General features: G+C 44.0%; 1 protein-coding gene across 1 annotated transcript; it reads right to left on the reverse strand.

The window, feature by feature from the left end:
- Nucleotides 1–5,169: 5,169 nt before the first annotated feature.
- PROCR (protein C receptor) lies at nt 5,170–9,759 on the reverse strand. The gene is made up of 4 exons (XM_032858811.1): nt 9,404–9,759; nt 6,819–7,061; nt 6,104–6,382; nt 5,170–5,855 (listed from the first exon to the last, which is right to left on the reverse strand). Exons 1-4 carry the CDS (start codon nt 9,480–9,482, stop codon nt 5,740–5,742), a joined length of 717 nt encoding a protein of 238 aa, XP_032714702.1. The 5' UTR covers nt 9,483–9,759; the 3' UTR covers nt 5,170–5,739.
- Nucleotides 9,760–18,069: the final 8,310 nt, after the last annotated feature.

Raw genomic sequence — 18,069 nt, forward strand, 5'->3', positions numbered from 1 at the left:
AAATATAATTCCTTTTTCATCAAATTTTCCTAGCATCTTGTAGAAAATCAACTGACCACAAATGTAAGGGTTTATTTCTGGAGTCTCTGTCCTATTCCATGTCTGTCTTTATGCCAATAAAACACTGTGTTGATCATTGTAGCTATGTGGTAAATTTTGGCAACAAGAAGTGTGAATCCTCAACTTTTTTTTTCTTCAAGATTTCTTTGGGATCTATTCTGGATCCCTTGCACTTCCATATGAATTTCAGGATCAGCTTATCAATTTCTGCAAAAAAGGCAGCTGGGATTTTAATAGGGATTGCAATGAATCTGTAGATTAGCTTGGGGAGTATTCCTGTCTTAACATATTAAGTCTCTGGTCAATGAATACAGGATGTTTTTCCATTTATTTAGACCTTTAATCTCTTTCAATAAGTATTTATATTCAATGTAAAAATCTTACACTTCTTTTGTTAAATTTATTCTTAAGTATTTTACTTTTTCATTCTATTGTAAATGGTTCTCTCTCTCTCTTTTTAAAATAGGCTAAATACCCAGTGTGGATCTCAACATGGGGCTTGAACTCATGATCCTGAGATCAAGAGTCAGATGCTTGGGATGCCTGGGTGGCTCGGTCAGTTAAATGTCTGACTCTTGATTTCAGCTCAGATTATGATCTCAAGGTCATGAGATCAAGCCTCACATCAGGGTTCGTGCTCAGTGCCCAGTCTGCTTATCCCTTCCCTTCCCTCTGATTGATTCCTCTCTCTTTCTAAAATAAGTAGAGAAAAAAAAATTTTTTTTTTTGAAGAGTCAGATGCTTAACCAACTGGGCCACACAGGTGCTCCTGAAATTCTCTTTTAAATTTCATTATTGGGTTGTCCATTGCTAGTGCATAGAAATACAATTGATTTTTATATATTAATATTGTATCCTGCAACCTTACTAAACTTGTTTATTAAATCTAATAAATAAGGTGGGGTTTTATTGGTAGCTTCTTTAGGGTTTTTTATATACAAGATCATGTAATTTCAGAATAAGTATACCTTTACTTTTTTCTTTCCAATCCAGATGCCTTTTATTTCTTTTTCTTGCCTGAGTGTGCAGGCTAGAATCTCACATATAATACACAGTGAAATTAAGTAGAAAGAGCAGAAATCCTTGTCTTAGTTCTGATTTTAGGGGAAAGTTTCAAGCTTTCATCATTAAGTATGATGTTTGCTGTGGGATTTTTTTCCAAAATTACTAAATCAGTCTCTTTACTTGATATATATATATATATCTATTTAGAGTTTCTATTTCTTCTGCATATGTGTCAAGCATGGATGTCTATCTAGGAACTTGTACATTTCATCCAAGTTATCTAATTTATTAGGCATATAGTTGTTTGTAGTATTCCTTATAATCATTGTTATTTCTTTAATGTAATTTCTTTTTTTTAAGATTTTATTTATTTATTTGACAGATAGAGATCACAAGTAGGCAGGGAGGCAGGCAGAGAGAGAGGAAGGGAAGCAGGCTCCCTGCCGAGCAGAGATCCTGATGTGGGGCTCGATCCCAGAACCCTGGGATCATGACCTGAGCCAAAGGCAGAGAGGCTTTAATCCACTGAGCCACCCAGGCACCCCCTAATATAATTTCTGTAACATTTTTATAACTTGATCTTCTCATTTTTTAAATTGGTAAGTCTACCTAAAGTTTTGTTAATTTTATTGATCTTTTCAGCAAAAGAGGTTTTGTTGATTTTCTTTACTGTTTTCTGGTCTCTATTTTACTTATCTAATACTTATTCTTTCCCCTTTTCTGTTTGATTTAGGTTTGGATTATTCCTCTTTTTCTACCTTATTTAAGTGAAAAGTTAGGTTTTTGATTTGAGGTATTTCTTCTTTTTAATATAGGCACTTAGAACTATACATTTTCCCCTAACCTTGCTACATCTCATAAAATTTCCCTTTTCCCCTCTTTCAGCTAAGGCAAAGGCAGCATGATTTAGGCTTGGTCATTTGACACTCTCATCAGGACTTTGAATCTTGAACAAATAGTGTAAAAACACAGGGACAGAGCAGAATTAATTTACGATGGCAGTATCATAATGATGCTCATGATGAAAGCAATGGTTCCAGCTGTGGCCCCCTTACCTAGATCATTCCTCTGTTGTGACATTGGCTGATATTCCTGGTTCTATTCTCTGAGCTTAATTAGCTAACCTTCCTATCAAACCGAGGATTTCTTGATAACCTTCCAGTATGTTTATTTCTTCCTTAAGTTGGTGGAGTTGGTTTCTTTTGCTGGAAACTAAGAAACCTGGCATACTATTGAGGTAAGGGTTAGGGAGAAAGAGAAAGCATAGGTCTTTCACTTTTCCCTTTGCAAAAACTTTCTTTGTAAATTTCTGTGTTGCTAGCATTGTCATATTACTTCTGTTATTTAAAAATATACTTTTAGGAGCGCCTGGGTGGCTCAGTGGATTAAAGCCTCTGCATTCGGCTTGGGTCATGGTCCCAGGGTCCTGGGATTGAGCCCCACATTGTGCTCTCTGCTCGGCGGGGGGCCTGCTTCCTCCTCTCTCTCTGCCTGCCTCTCTGCCTACTTGTGATCTCTGTCAAATAAATAAATAAAATCTTTAAAAAAAAATCTTTAAAAATATACTTTTAGGGTGCCTGGGTGGCTCAGTGGGTTAAAGCCTCTGCCTTCAGCTCAGGTCATGATCCCAGGGTCCTAGGATTGAGCCCCGCATCAGGTTTTCTGCTCAGTGGGGAGTCTGCTTCCCTTCCCCTCTCTCTGCCTGCCTCTCTGCCTGCTTGTGATCTCTCTCTGTCAAATAAATAAATAAAATCTTAAAAAAGATAAAAAATAAAAATAAAAATATACTTTTAAAATCGAGAGCCTAAAGCACAGTGTGGGGAAGAGGAGTGGTAGGATGTAAATATGAAACTCAGGATGAGGCCAGATTATACAAGGCCTTGAATATCATTTTAAGGATTCTGATTTTAGCTCAATAATTACTCTGCTTTACAAAGTAGAGCAACGATGACATGAGAGATCTTTGTTTGTTTGTTTATTGCCATGTAGATGGATAAGAATTCAGAGAAATTAGAGGACAGGAGAGTAGTCAGAAGGAGGCTATTGCCATAGTCCACATACAATATTGAGCAAATCTCTCAATCTAGAGAAGGAGGGAGAGAGAAAGAGGAAGGAAGGAAGGAGGAAGGAAGGAAGGGAGGGAAGGAAGGAAAGGAAGGAAGGAGGAAGGAAGAAAGAAAGAATAAAGATTATCAGTCATAGGCTGGAGTTTTCTGGAAGCAGATGCTGAGACAGTTGAGGTAGAAGATACTAACTGGGGAAAGGAAGCAGGGTTGAAGAGGAGAAGTCAAACTACAGTGTAGATATGACAATGACAGAGACCCAGCCCCCCTGGCAAGGAGCTCTGGAGTTAATACTGCTTATCAGAATTGTCCTGCAGTGGGCCAGAATGGCTGAAACTTTGCATCTTTGCTTTGCTCAGTCACCAGATGAGTACAGCCCCAGGAGGAACGTGACCTCCTGCAGGACTGTTCTCTGCAGGTGAGGCCAACAGGGAAGGAACTGAAGCAGCTAGAGGCTTGCTATCTGCTGCCTCTACGCCCTGTAGCTAAATGGCTAGACTTTCCCTGAAGGTAGGACTGAGTGGTACACCTCCCGGCCTGCCACAGAGAAAGACATGAGGGACCGTCCGTATCTTGGGGAAAAAAAGCAAGAGAGTGGAAAAAGTGGATTAAATTCTACAGATACTCTATTTTCTAGGTAGGGATGAAAAGGGAGTAAATAAAGGTTAACACTGAGATCTCTACACTGATATGATTTGATAGTAATTCTGTTTAACTGACAGCAAACAACAGAAGAGAGAAAAGGTTTGGGGAGAAAGATAAGGAATTTAATTTACAACATGTTGACTCAGATATGTCTGCAAAATATTAAGGTAGAGATGATTTCAAGAATCAATGTAAATGGGGGGTCTGGAGGTCAGCAGCGAGTGCTTTATATCTATATTCTTTTTTTTTTTTAATTTTGAATGCACTTAGTACTTCATTTATTTTAATTTACATTTGGGGAAAATGTATACCTAAGAAGTATATAAATTTAAAGGAAAACAGTACATAAATAGTCAGGGTGTGATGCTATAGCAAAATCATGAAGGTGGGTCACACATGACCAAAGTCTGAGAAACCCTGGAGTGGCTGTCCTTGGATCCAGTGCCCACCCTTAGACAAATCAGTGTTCATGGAAGTAGGGTTGCCTGTTATGGGATGTGGCTGCCCAAGTTCTGGCTCTTCTCCAGGGACTGAGGACAAAGCAATTTCTTTGGGAAAATTCTGTGGGCAGGGGCAGCTTGAGGTGTTACTATGGACCTCTAGGTTGAGTTGTAACTCTGGGGGCCACCCTCTGGGAGTGTCTGAGGTGGGCGTGTGGTTTCCAGCTTTCTGTGACCTTACTCTGAGGGGAGGTTGTGAGAATTGAATGTGATCATTGATACAAAGGTGCTTTGAAAATCAAAGCAAGGAGACGGTAGGCAACCTCCCTCATCTCTCCCGACTGTCTCTTTATGGGACATATATCTATATTCTTACTTCATACTGTAATGCCGCAATGAGGTAAAGGCAGGTGTTATTTTTATTATACTCTTTATTTATGAAGAAACTGAGACTTGAAGAAGTTAAATTCCTCAAAGTAGTAAAACTCAAGTCTGACGATAAAACACTGGCTTTTAAAGACAAGATTATATTGTTTTCCATGGAAAACACCGCAAGTAGATGGCATTTGAAGCCATAGCAGGTCATCCACAAAGGGTACAGTTCAAATGGGAACAAAAAGAGCCAAAAAATGGAATTCTAAGGAAGCCACATTCCCAAGGCAAATGGAGTAAGATGACAAAGGCAAAGGGATTGACTGAGTGGCCAGAACAGTTTCTAAAAATTAGAAGTATGGTATCTCAGAAGTCAAGGTTCTAGTCCACAAAGGAAAATGTTACAGATATCATGTGGGATGAAGCATTTACAATTAGAGGTCACTAATGATCTTAGAGCAGTTTATAAGGAAGTCAGTTTGCAGTGGTTTGGGAGTGTACAGAGGATGAGGAAGTAGAAGCAAAAGGTAAGGCTACTTTCCCACAAGTTTTGCAAAGTAGAGGGAGAAAAAAATAATGTCGTATACATAAGTAAGGAATTTATTAATAATATTATTAAGTAATTAATAACTCTTTGCTCCCATATTACTTATATTTTACACTTTCACCATTTCTATGGTTATTTCTGTCTACCTCTATTATACCAGCGTCCCTTCCCAAGTCTGATGTGCCCAGAAGCACCGAATGTTGTTTATTTTGGTTGTGGATGGACTTCTTGTATTTGTTAGGTGTTTTGAATGCCTCAGGTGATTCTGTCCTTGAAGGATGTGCCATAGACATCCCCCAGCCCCACCCAACTCCATCAACTGTTTTCCACAAAGATAGATAAGCATTCGCTTCTCAGACCAATTCAGCAAAGCATGCAAGCTCTTAGGTGCTCAGCAAACCAAAACCTCTGTCTACCTAGCTTCCTCCCTTCCCTTCCCCTCCCCCAGACTCTGGGTGGGCAGATCAGAGAGAAGGAGCAGCCACTCCAAACCTTCTGGGATGTAATGTCCCAGGTGGGGGACTCTGTTTGGTTTTGTCGTGAGCTGAGGTCTTCCCTTGCCAGCCCACATCAGTCCAGCCCTTTCTCAGAGGGGGCTGGAGAGTAATCAACACCGCCGTCCACCTGTGCACAGAAAGATGCCTACGGCCACACCAGCGATGATGAAACTGCCCACCAGGACGCCCAGGACCAGCGAAGTGTAGGAGCGGCCTGTTTGGCTCCCTGCAGAACACGCACAGAGTTAGCCTGAGGAACCTACCTCCAACATTCTCGTCCATGCTCTGAGTCACACCCTAAGGGATTCCCACCCCCAAAGGAAGGAGCTAATTCACCAAGTGATGGAAGTTGGGTATACTCTGTCCCAAACCCCCAGCCGGGGGCCTCCTGTTGCTCAAGGCACCCATCCTTCAGGTCCACCCATTTGCCTGGAACACACCCTATACCCAGCCCTTCCCCCCTTCCCATCCTACCTTTTGAGTTTTTCAAAGTGACATACTCCTGCATGTACTGCACACAGAGGTCCCGCAGATATTCTTGCAGTTCGTACCGAGTACGATTGTAAAAGTTGAGCTGATGCACAGTGAAGGTGACCACCTTGGACGTTGCCTGGGGCCCTGCCACCCATAAGGCCGTCTCTGGCTGGTAACTCACAAAGGAGCTCCCATTCATAGTCACTTCGAAGAAGACACGGGCTGGAGAGCCCTCAGGAGGCTGCTCACAGCCCAGGAAGCAGCGAAAGGTCAGAGGAACTGTGGATGAGGGATTCAGGGTGAGACAGCTGTGTGGAGAGGGTGTCAGGTGTGGGAGGATGGCCACCAGGGGGAACATGAACTTTTGGGGTTTAGGATGGATCAGGGACAGGACGTCCCAACAGGGTCTACCCCGAGGTCATGCCAGCAAGAAGAGGGCCTGACCGAGGGTCCGCAAGTAGGACTCCTCTTCAGGCTCAAGCTCCCACCCAGCAATCAGCAAAGGCAGGTACCCTGGTGCCCTGACACCTGGGCTCTTCATGAGCAGCCCGCTCACAGAGACCCCTCCAGGAACCCCGCCTCTTCCTTACGCCCCTCCCCTTTCTCCAAGGCCCGCCCCCACCAAGTCCCTCCCACAGGCCACGCCTCCTAGCCGGAAGGCCCACCTTCGCCGGCCCCGCCCAGGCTGCACCAGTCGCGAGCGAGCGCCACTCACAGGTCAAGTGCCGCTCCCCGTGCACCAGCTGCACCAACATTTGGAACTCTCTCAGGTATGTCTTAAGGCGTTCCTCTGTGTGCACCCAGCTCTCGGGCGCCTCCAAGGGCTGCAGCTGGATGATCGTGACGTTGGTGCCCTGGCCTTCCAGCACGTGCGTCGTCAGTCCCCCCAGCGACGCGTTGCCCCGGTGCCACACTTGATAGGGGTCACGGAAGTAGGAGATCTGGAGCATGTGGAGGCCTGCAGGTAGGTGTCCGCGCGTCAGCTCTTGGGCCAGCGTGAAGCTGGAGATAATAACCCCCTACCCAAAGGCCGGCCGCCCACCTTCCTGGCTGCCCATAGTTATAGTTTTAAAGTGTGCTTTCACCCTTCCTCCCACAACCCTGTCCGGAGCGCAGGACAGGGATTATTATCTCCGTTTTACAGATAAGGAAACTGAGGCTGGGGAGAGCAGAAGCCACTTGCCCCAGGGTAATCCAGTCAGTGGAAGAGCTGCTCCGATCTTTCTCTATCTCACCCCTAACTACCTCCATTTCCGGTTGGTCAGCACAGGCTGACCCACAATAAAATCCCTTCCCTCTCCAGTACTCGGCCTCCCCCGCCAATGCCCTACTTTAGGCCTCATAGGTGCTCATCTGGACTGGGGTAGTAACTTCTTTCCTCATCCCCCCGTCCTCATTGTTCAGTTTCACTCCTTCCAATCTGACCTCCATCTGGCCCAGAAATAAGATTATGCCCTTCTCCTACTTAAAATGCTCCAGTGACACATTCGCCTATCAATAATAGTAATAATTGCTGTTAAGTACTTATGATGAACCAAACAGTGTACCTACACACATTATCTTATCTGTGCTTTCCTCCCACTAGCTCAATGCAGTGGCTGCTGTTATTAACCTCAGTGCATAAGGGAAGCAGGCTAAATGGTACAGCAGAACCAAGGTCTGAATGTAGGCAGTGTGAGTCTGGCACGTTTAGCCACTCAACCATACTGTCTTCCCATGGGATGTCTGTCCACAGAATGAAGTCCAAAGTCTTTTGCTTGGCATTCAAGGCTGCAGGAGACCAGGTCCCAACTGGCTTCTCTGGCCTCTTCCTGTCCTTAGATACAGTGAGCTACTTGGAGTTGCTCGTGCTGCCTTCTGGCTGACATGAATAGCATGTCCAGGTTGCTCTGCCTCCAGGCAAACTTCTTTTCGTGCCTAAAGACCCAGCTCTGTTGCCATCTCCTTGTAAAAGTTTTCCTAATGCCTCTCCTCTTTACCCTCCCTGACACAGGGACGCCTGGGTGGCTTAGATGGTTAAGCGTTTGCTTTTGTCATGATCTCATAGTCCTGGGATTGAGCCCCACATCAGGCTCCCATCTGTTTCTCCCTCTCCCTCTGTCCCTTCCCTGCTTGTGCTTTCTCTCTCTCTCTCTCTCAAATAAATAAATAAAATCTATAAATAAATACTTACATACCCTCCCAGACACAGTGGGTCTGTTTCAATGATCTCAGATTTCACTTAACTGTCTTCAAATACGTAACTGTCTCCGAAAATACAGACTACACTGGGCTCCACTAGGCTATAGAATTGTGTTTGGTTATCTGCCTTCTACATCTATTAAGGGCCTGGCACAGAGTTGATGTCCAGAGAATGTATGAGGAGGGGTGGGTCTGGGGTTGTCAATCTGTGGGTGTGTGGTGTGTGTGTCTCGTCCACATTTGCATATGAAAAGTGCTCTGCGTCTGCAGGTATGAATAAGTAGGTCTGTGTGGGTAACCCTAGATCAGGTTCTTAACTGCCCTGCACCCAGTCTCCTCTGCTGTAAAATGGAGATAATCATATTGCTCGCCATAGAGATATCGCGGGGGTTAGATGCGTCACTGCGTGTATTAACGCTCGTAGAATAGTGAACGCTCGTAGAATTCTGGTGATTTACTCCCTCTCTAAGACAGGAGTTGGTGGGGAGGGGGAGTCTATAGCCTGGAGATTGTAGGAAAGGAGAGAGGAGGTCCCTGTGCAGTCACAATACAGAGCAATAACTCCTTTCTCCACTTAAAGAGCCACTTAAGGCAGCTTGACCCCTGTATGTCCACCCATGGACCACAGCTTCCCTTTCCCCAGACTTTCCCTCCTGCCACCCATCTTCCACCTTCTCCAGTCTCCTATCTGCCTTGCTTCTCTCAACCCCAGTCTCTCCAGTAGCTTGCCATTCCTTCCATCTCTCATCTCTTCTCTGAGTCTCTTCCCATCTTCCGTGGACTCACCTCTATCCACATTACTCTCAGCACTCCCTCTCCAGACTCACCCCCTCTCCCCCGGGCTAATCCCCTTACCCTTTCTACCCATCCCTTTCCGTTTCTCCAGTCCTGTTCCTCCAGCCTCTTCCATCACCCCCTTTCCCAGGCAAACTGTACTTCCTCACCTTGGCTTTGGGACACAAATCAGTCCCCAGGACCCTGCCTGCCCCATAGAGAGATCTGGCTGGCTGCAGGCACAGGCACTGTGGGAGAAGTGCTCCGCTCGTCTTCCCCATGTGCCCCAGACAAGCTGAGAGTCTCCAGAACCATCCCGAGGAAGGAGATGTGCCCCTGACTCACCATCTGAGGCATCCTGGCTACAAAAGGCCCAGCCAGGCAGGAGCAGTAGACGCAGCAGTGGCAGCAATGTCGTCAACATCCTCGGGCTGAGGTTCTTACCCCACCTGGGCTCCTGGCTCCGGCAGGCTGGGGGCTCTGGCTGGCTGCAGCCTAGAGGGAAAAGAAGTGAGGACTGTCTGGAAGGGGAGGAGGCTGAACGGAGGAGGTTGGAAGGTGGCCAGAGGATAGGAGGAGGAAGAAGGCGGCAGGCTTATAAAGTGTTATTCCTCCCCTGTCTCATTTCCTACTAGGGGGCCGGCCTCCCTCTTGCCCTTCCCTTGCCCCGCCCTGCATCAGCCCTCTTGCCCAGACCTGCCTTTTCCCTTTTCCCTGGGCCTCTTCCAAACAGGGAGCGGAAAAGGGGGAGTCAGATTCAGAGAGAAGTTCTGCCCTCGCTGAGTCAGGGGGTGGGGCATCTGCTTTCAACTTGGAGCACACTCTAGGGTGTAGCGATCAGCAGGTTATTGATGGGGAAACTGAGGCCCCAAGAGGTGCAGGGACTTGCCCAATGGAAGTTTATATGTCATGCTGGTAACCGATTGGGATTAGAGTTCAGTTTTCCAGCATGCTGGCTACGTTTTATCAGGATTATAGTAATTACACAATCAAGGATCTTGCTCTCAGAAATACATAGTTACAAAATGAGTATAAAACAGCTCACTGCAGTGCTCTTTGTAATAGGAGAGAATTATGAACAATCTAAATCTCATTAGGGGATGGGTCACTTAAAGCAGTATTTTTCAAACAGGTCACAGTCTACTCCTGGATGATGAAAACAGTTTAGCAGATGATGACTAGCAGCAGTTTTTTGTTTGTTTTTATGAACTGGAACAGAATACAAATTTTCAGTGCCTCCTTCTGGGTCAGAGTAAGCATTATTTTATGAAATAGTTGTTCAGTTGTACACATGCCCGTTCCAGTTTTGTGCATGTATGTTTCCGTGATGGATTTTGAGTGGCAGTTTAAAATGTATTTCTTACTCCAGGAAGCAAGTGGAAAAATTTGGAAGACACTCCACCCAACTATGGTAATCCTATAGAATTACCTTATTAATCCTATAGAATTACCTATGGAATACTATGTAGTAGTTAAAAAAAAAAAACACCTCCCCTGCCTAATCTCCACTCTATTTCTATATTACTTAATACTACCTGAAATTATATTACTTACTCATTTACATGTTTCATGTCTGAATGTCCCACCAGAATGTGAGCCCCTAAGAGGTTGTCCGTCTTGTTTGCTCCCTTGCTTGGAAGGGAGCACATAATAAATACTACAATCCATAATCACTATCAGCTAACAGGTGATTGAGATAGTGACTCAGTGATCGCTGACTGAGACAGTGAAGATATGCATAAATCTCAAAGAGTAAGTTGCAGGACATCAGGTTTAGAACCATGTATGTATCTGCCACACACTAAACAACCTATTTCTTTATGGAAGGAATCTGGAAGGATGTGCATCAAATATAACAGTGATTTATCTCCAGTGATTTATTATCAGGGAGGATCCCGAGGTTAAAGGTATACGGATGTGTATGTATATGTGTATGGGGTGTGTATGTGTGTAAGCACGTGTGTGTGTGTCTGTGCATATGAATGTGTGTGGGCACGTGTGTGGGCACATGCGTGTGTGGAATGTGTGTGTGTGTCGGGGCGGCAGTCTTTTTTTTTTTGAAGATTTTATTTATTTGACAGAGAGGGATCACAAGTAGAGAGAGAGAGAGAGGAGGAAGCAGGCTCCCTGCCTAGCAGAGAGCCCGATGTGGGACTTGATCCCAGGACCCTGAGATCATGACCTGAGCTGAAGGCAGAGGCTTAACCCACTGAGCCACCCAGGCAGCCCTCAGGGCAGCAGTCTTGTGGAAGGCCTTTTCCATCTATTTTGTGAAGGGTTTTATCACTCTATCTATATTGTTTGAAAAGTTTGTCCCTAACATGAGATGATATATCTTGTGTGGAATTAACAATAAAAGTTTAAGTAATAAACTATGGGGGAAGAAGGTGGCAGATCACGTGAGCTGACGTACTGACATGAGACATTGATAAGTGAGAAAGGGGAGTGTGAAATTATATGTACAGGATAATTCCATCTAGTTTTAGTTCAGAATGATACTTCTGTCTGAGTAATACACCTGTATCTGTAGGAAGAATACCAGGTGCGGGATGTCAAGAGAGATTAGCTCTGGGAAACGGGATTAGATAAAGGGCTGAAGTGGGGGTTTTAACTTCCTTATTTTATATACTGTTCCTTGGAGGGAGAGTTGATGTCCTAATGGTTTCAGGGCAAACCCTGAACACATACCAGCCTCCAATTCTCTGAACTGAATATAAGCAAGAGTGTCTGTGCCCACTCCTCAGTCATTGTAGGTAAGCTTAGAAATAACCAAGTGTTGGGGCGCCTGGGTGGCTCAGTGGGTTAAAGCCTCTGCCTTTGGCTCAGGTTCTTATCCCAGAGTCCTGGGATCGAGCCCCCGGGTCCTGGGATCAAGCCCAGCGTTGGGCTTTCTGCTCAGCAGGGAGCCTGCTTCCCCCTCTTTCTCTGCCTGGCTCTCTGCCTACTTGTGATCTCTGTCAAATAAATAAATAAATAATCTTAAAAAAAGAAAAGAAATAATCAAGTGTTTTTCCAGCTTGCCAAAATGGTCTAGTCAGGAGGCAAATGGGGGCCTTGTTTTCCTGGACTGGTACTTAGGAAGAATGGACGGTCTTAAATCACTGCCAGTTAACACTGTTTTGGCTTTTATAAAATATGATTATGAAATATTCCATATTTGAAGAATTTTTTTCATGGCTGAAGAATTTTATTACAAACCTACTTGTCCTCACTACCCAGGGGAAGAAATAAAATATTACCAATATAATTGAAGACCCTTAAACTCCCTGACCATGACTTTCTCCCCCCTGCCCTGTCACCAAAGCTACCACTAATCAGAATTCACCATTTCTCTGGGCTCCTGGATGGCTCAGTTGGTTAAGCGTCTGCCTTTGGCTCAGGTCATGATCCTGGGGGTCTGCTTCTCCCCCTACCCCCTACTCATGCTCTTTCTCTCAAATAAATAAGTTAAATCTTTTTTTTTTAAAGATTTTATTTATTTATTTGACAGAGAGAGATCACAAGTAGGCAGAAAGGCAGGTGGGGGGGAGGGGGAGTAGGCTCCCTGCTGAGCAGAGAGCCTGATATGGACTCTATCTCAGGACCCTGAGATTATGACCTGAGCTGAAGGCAGAGGCTTAACCCACTGAGCCACCAAGGCGCCCAATAAGTTAAATCTTAAAAAAAAAAAAAAAAAAAAAAGAATTTACTATTTCTCATTTCCTCATTTCTGGATTCTCTACTATATATGCATATATCCTTAAGCAATATGTAATGATGGTTTGCATATTCTGAGCTTTGTATAAATAATATTGAAGTGCGTGTATTCCTCTGCAACTTACTTTTTTCACCTAACATATTAATAAGATTGATCCATATTATTATATGTAGGTCCATTAATTTCCCCAGCTTTATAATGCCATCTTATGAATATACCACAATTTATTTATTCATTCTTCTGTTAAAAGTCCCTCCCCCCACCAGATTTTTTTTTTTGCTTATGCAAAGTGCTGGTATGACTTTCTTGTATGTGTTTTCTTGTGCGTACGTGGGAGAGTTCTTGTAGGTGCAAACATGGGAGGAGAATTGCTGAGTCATAGGTATATTCATCTTCAGCTTTACTAAAAATTGCCAAAATGTTTTGCAAAATGTTTGGGCCAATTTACATTCCCAACAGCACACGAGATTTCCCTCACTCCAAATCCGTGCCAGCCCTTGGCATTGTCAGATGGGTATAAAATGGCACTACATTTTGGTTTCGCTGTGCTTCATCTGATTCCTAGTGAGTTTGTGCATATTTTTACTTTGCCTTTTTTTCCTCCCTTGAGGACCTGAAAGCCACCTTGGGATGGAGGGTAATAAAGTATATGATTGGACCAGTTTAGAATTGGGTGCTGTCAGCCTGATCTGTGCAGGTAGGACCTATATCCCTGGGGTTAAAGTGATCCACACCTGCATCCGCAGAGCTAATCCCAGATGGGCCTTTCCCACCAAGCTAAGATCTGTCATAGACAGAGATGACAACAGCAATGGCTACTTCCCAAGCGTCCTCCTCACACACCAGTGCCCCAAAAATCAAATAACAGAGATAACAATTATTATTATAGCTAACATTTATAGTGGGCCAGGAGCAGTGTTAAGCTCTATACACAAATAATCTCATTTTATCTGTGTGCCAGTCTTTCGAGGTGGTTTCATTAACATCACCGTTTTCCTAATAAACGGAGGCTCTGAGAGGGTAAGTGACTTACCTAAGGTCACACAGCAAAAACTATAATTTGAACCCTTGTTTCTCTGATGCCAAAGTTTGTGAATTTAGCCACTACATAGTGTCTCAAAAGTTTTGGGGCATCACTCTCCAGCAATACATTTTTGAACACATACTTCCAACACTCCTGAATATTGATGTTATATATAATATAAAATATGCCCCAAATTCATACTGTGTCCTAGGCCTTTCTCATTTTCTCTGGGGAGGATAGCACCAGGCTCAATGTCTCCATGTTGCTGATGAGAGAACTCAAGCCCAGAGAGGCTAAGTAACTTGCCCAAGGTCACACACCATGAAAGTACAGAGCAGGGATTTGAACTCAAAAACAAAGGGGTATGGGTTGGGTACAGGGAGTATGAAGAGAATATTGGGGTGGGGAAGGTGGTGAGTGGGGACAGCTTGAGGGGCATCCTCATGTCCCCTTCTAAACTCAGGGCTGGGACGGGAAAGAGAAAAGACAGGTTGTGATTGGAGCCAGAGCCTGTGCTACATGGGGCCTGGGTGGACGAGGGATAGAAGATCACAGAGCATAGTGGGCATAGGGCCAGCAGCTGCAATTTGACTGAGATCTAAAGAATGAAGGTCCTGTTGAGCAGAGGGAAGTGAAGGAAGCCAGTAGTAGCATTTCCCACTCTAGAGAGCACATGCCAAGAGAAGATAAGGGAGACAGGAAGCTGGGCAGGGGCCAGTGCCGGTGCAGCCCCAGTGGGCGAGGAGAGGCTGAGCTGAGCCAGGGACTGGCGGTGTGCCCAGCGGGACTTCAGAAGACCAGCGCTCTCCTTCCCCTGTTAGCTACTGGAGAGTAGCTAACAGTTTAACCAACCAGACCCAACTCAGATAACAACGGAGTGTGGTCCCTTCAGAGATCACCTCCTGCTTACGATGCGGACTAGTAACCACACATCGAGAACTTACACATGTACTGGGCCCTGTATTAAGCAAGCAGAATACATGTGTTTTATTCTCACTAGTGCCCTATGAAACTTATAAAGAAACAGCCATTATTCACACCTCATAGATGAGGAAACAGAGGCAGAGAACAGTGATCGGACCTGTTCACCTGAAACATACTTTTGTAACTATCAGACCGTCCCATAAGGATAAATGAGGTTACTTTTATACAAAGTGCCAGGACAGAGTGTGAATTCAGTAGGTGGGAGAGGTAAGAAAGGGGCTCGGCTTTGGGTGGGGGGCAGCAAACGGAAGTGACCCTGCAGCAGGAAGAATGACCATTGACTTTAAGTATGATCCTGAAGGGGAGGCAAGGAAGATATGAATCTTCCTCAGAATTTTCCCCACGTAGTCACTAACGCACCCCGATTTAGGGAAGATGAAAAGAAGTCCGTAACGTCAGAGTGATTCCCGCTCTTGCCTCCTCAGTGGAAGCCTGGTATGTTCCTGGCTCAGCTCCTGCCTATCTTCCCAGCCTTATCTTTCCATGTACTCCAGTCTCAGCCAAATCTGCTCCTCCTGATTTCCTGAACACAGAACACACAAATATTATCTTTTCACTTTCCTTATCTTCTTTTTAGATAAACAGAAGTTCCTAATTTTAAGATGGTCAACGTTATAAATCTTTTCCATTAGTTCATGCTTTTTGTGCCTTAAGAAATCCTTCCCTATCCTGGGGTCATGAAGATGTTGTCCAATTTATCTTCCAAAGCTTTACAGTTTAGCCTTTTACCTTTAGGTGTATGCTGTGAAGTATAGGTCAAGATTAGTTTCCTTTATGTGGGTATCAGTTTCCCCAACACTGTTTATTAGAATTCTGCCCTTCCTCACTGATCTGCAGTGATATACCTGACAGTAAATGTGTTTATTCTGTTTCAATAGCCTATTTTTCTCTCCCTGCACCAAGGCTGTGTTATCCTAATTGATATGGTTTTATAATAATACGCCTTCATATCTTGGAAATCAAGTCTTCCCACTTTGTTCCTCAAGAGTGTCTTGGCTGTGTTTGTATGTTGAACTTCTATACATAAATTTTAGAATCACTTTATCAGGTTGATAGGATTTGGTTGGTATCCCATTAGATGTGTTAATGGTTTGGGGGAGAATTGACGTCTTCAGGATATTAAATCATTCAATGCATGATAGCGTCTATCTCTTCATTTATTTATATCTTCTTTGGTGCCTCTCAGAGTTTTATAAGTTTATCTCTAGACATCTTCCCCACCCTTTGACAGATTTTCCCCCCTAGGCCTTTCATATTTTTTTAAGAGATTTTACTTATTTCTTATGTCAGAGAAAGAGAGAGAAAGAGCACAAGCAGCGGGGAAGCACGCTCCCTGCTGAGCAAGGAGCTTGATGTGGGACTCCATCCCAGGACCCTGGGATCATGACCTGAGCTGAAGGCAGACTCTTAACCGACTGAGCCACCCAGGTGTCCCTGGGCCTTTCGTATCTTAAAATGTTACTGAAAATAGTATTTAAAAGAAATGCCATGTTCTAGCAGCTCATTGCTGGTATAAGAATATGATTATTTTGTTGCATTGATTCTGTATCTAGAAACTTTAATAAACTCTTTTATTTATTCCAATAATTATAGATTCTTTTGAATTTTATATATGCATAGTCATATCACTAATACATAGTGACTTTTATTTCTTCCTTTCTAATTTTTATAGTTTCTTTATGTGGGGGGGAGGGGCAGAGGGAGAGGGAGAGAAGGAGAGGGGGAATCCTAAGCAGGCTCCATGCCCAGCACAGTGCCTGATGTGGGGCTCAATCTCACAACCCTGAGATCATGACCTGAGCTGAAATCAAGAGTCAGATGCTTCCCCACCTGAGGCACCCAGGCGCCCCCATAGTTTTCCTTTTCTTAAGTTATTGTTCTGGCTAAAACCTCTAGTACAATGTGAATAGAAATAATTTTTTATTTTTTTTTAAGATTTTATTTATTTATTTGACAGAGAGATCACAAGTAGACAGGGAGGCAGGCAGAGAGAGAGGAGGGAGCAGGCTCCCTGCTGAGCAGAGAGCCTGATGCGGGACTCGATCCCAGGGCCCTGAGATCATGACCCCAGCCCAAGGCAGCGGCTTAACCCACTGAGCCACCCAGGCGCCCAGAAATAATTTTTTAAAGTATTCTTATAATTTTCTTGGTTTAAAATGGAAATTTTTCACCTTTTTACCATTAAACATGATGTTTGCTGTATTTTTTATGGATACCCTTTATTATATTAAATAGGATTCCTTTTATTCCTAGTTTACTGAGTTTTTATCATAACTGTTTTGAGTTTTTCAAATCCTTTACCATAATCTAATGAAATGATCATACAAGTTTTAACCATCTTTAACCTGTTAACATGGCAAATGCTTTAAGTTTATATTATCAAACTAACCTTGCGTTACTGAGATGAAACTTCTTTATGAGGTGTTATCCTTTTTATGTATACTTTACTCTTTGGTTCTTTTTCTCCAGACGTCTCCAAATTCTCCCCACTCCTTCAAAGCCCTGCTGTGGCACCACCTCCTTCTGAAAAGCCTTCCCCAATGTTAGAAATGACCTCTTACCCTTCTTACAAAACCAATAGAATTTGCCTCTGGTTGTAGCTCCATTGTCACCTTCTTTCCTTTGTCTTCTCTCCCGGACTCTAAATCCTGGAGAACATCCTTGTGTTCTCTTCTCAGCCCACTCCTACCTTCCAGGACCCAGAACAGAGGAGGTATGGAGTGTGACCTAGGATGAGAACATGAGCTTGGGTAAAGCTGCCTGGATTTACATCTCCGCTCTGCCACTTGCTAGCTGTTAGACTTAGGGGATGCCGTTTGGCCTCTCTGAGACCATCAGAAAAACAGGAAGAACAATAGTACCTGCCTCACAGAGCTGTTGTGAGAAGGAAATGAGCTGGTATAAGAGAATTACTTAGTACAGCTCTGGGCACATATTATTTCTGTTAGCTCACTCAGCAGTCATTACCACTACTTTATGCTTCGGCTACTGTAAGCCATTCACAATTTATTTCTAAACGCTTCTGGAGCCATCTTCTTTTCTTCCTTTATTTCCTCTAACGTGGTTCACCTGATGCTTCCTTCATTCTTTTATTTAATGGGCATTTATTGAGCACTTACTGTGTGCTAGGACCTGAAACAGATAAGATTTAGAAAGAAGGAAGGCAGGCAGGCAGGCAGGCAGGCAAGAAAGAAAGAATATAACAGGCTTGAGACATTGGTAGTACTTAAGGATGGCCAAAGCAGAACAAGTGTTGGGGAGTCAGATGTGATGTGAAGGGGGAGGCTGGAATCTGACGAAGAGGCT

The sequence above is a fragment of the Lontra canadensis genome, unplaced genomic scaffold (assembly GCF_010015895.1).
Source record: "Lontra canadensis isolate GAN:19392208 unplaced genomic scaffold, GSC_riverotter_1.0 scaffold16, whole genome shotgun sequence".
NCBI classification, from domain to species: domain Eukaryota; kingdom Metazoa; phylum Chordata; class Mammalia; order Carnivora; family Mustelidae; genus Lontra; species Lontra canadensis.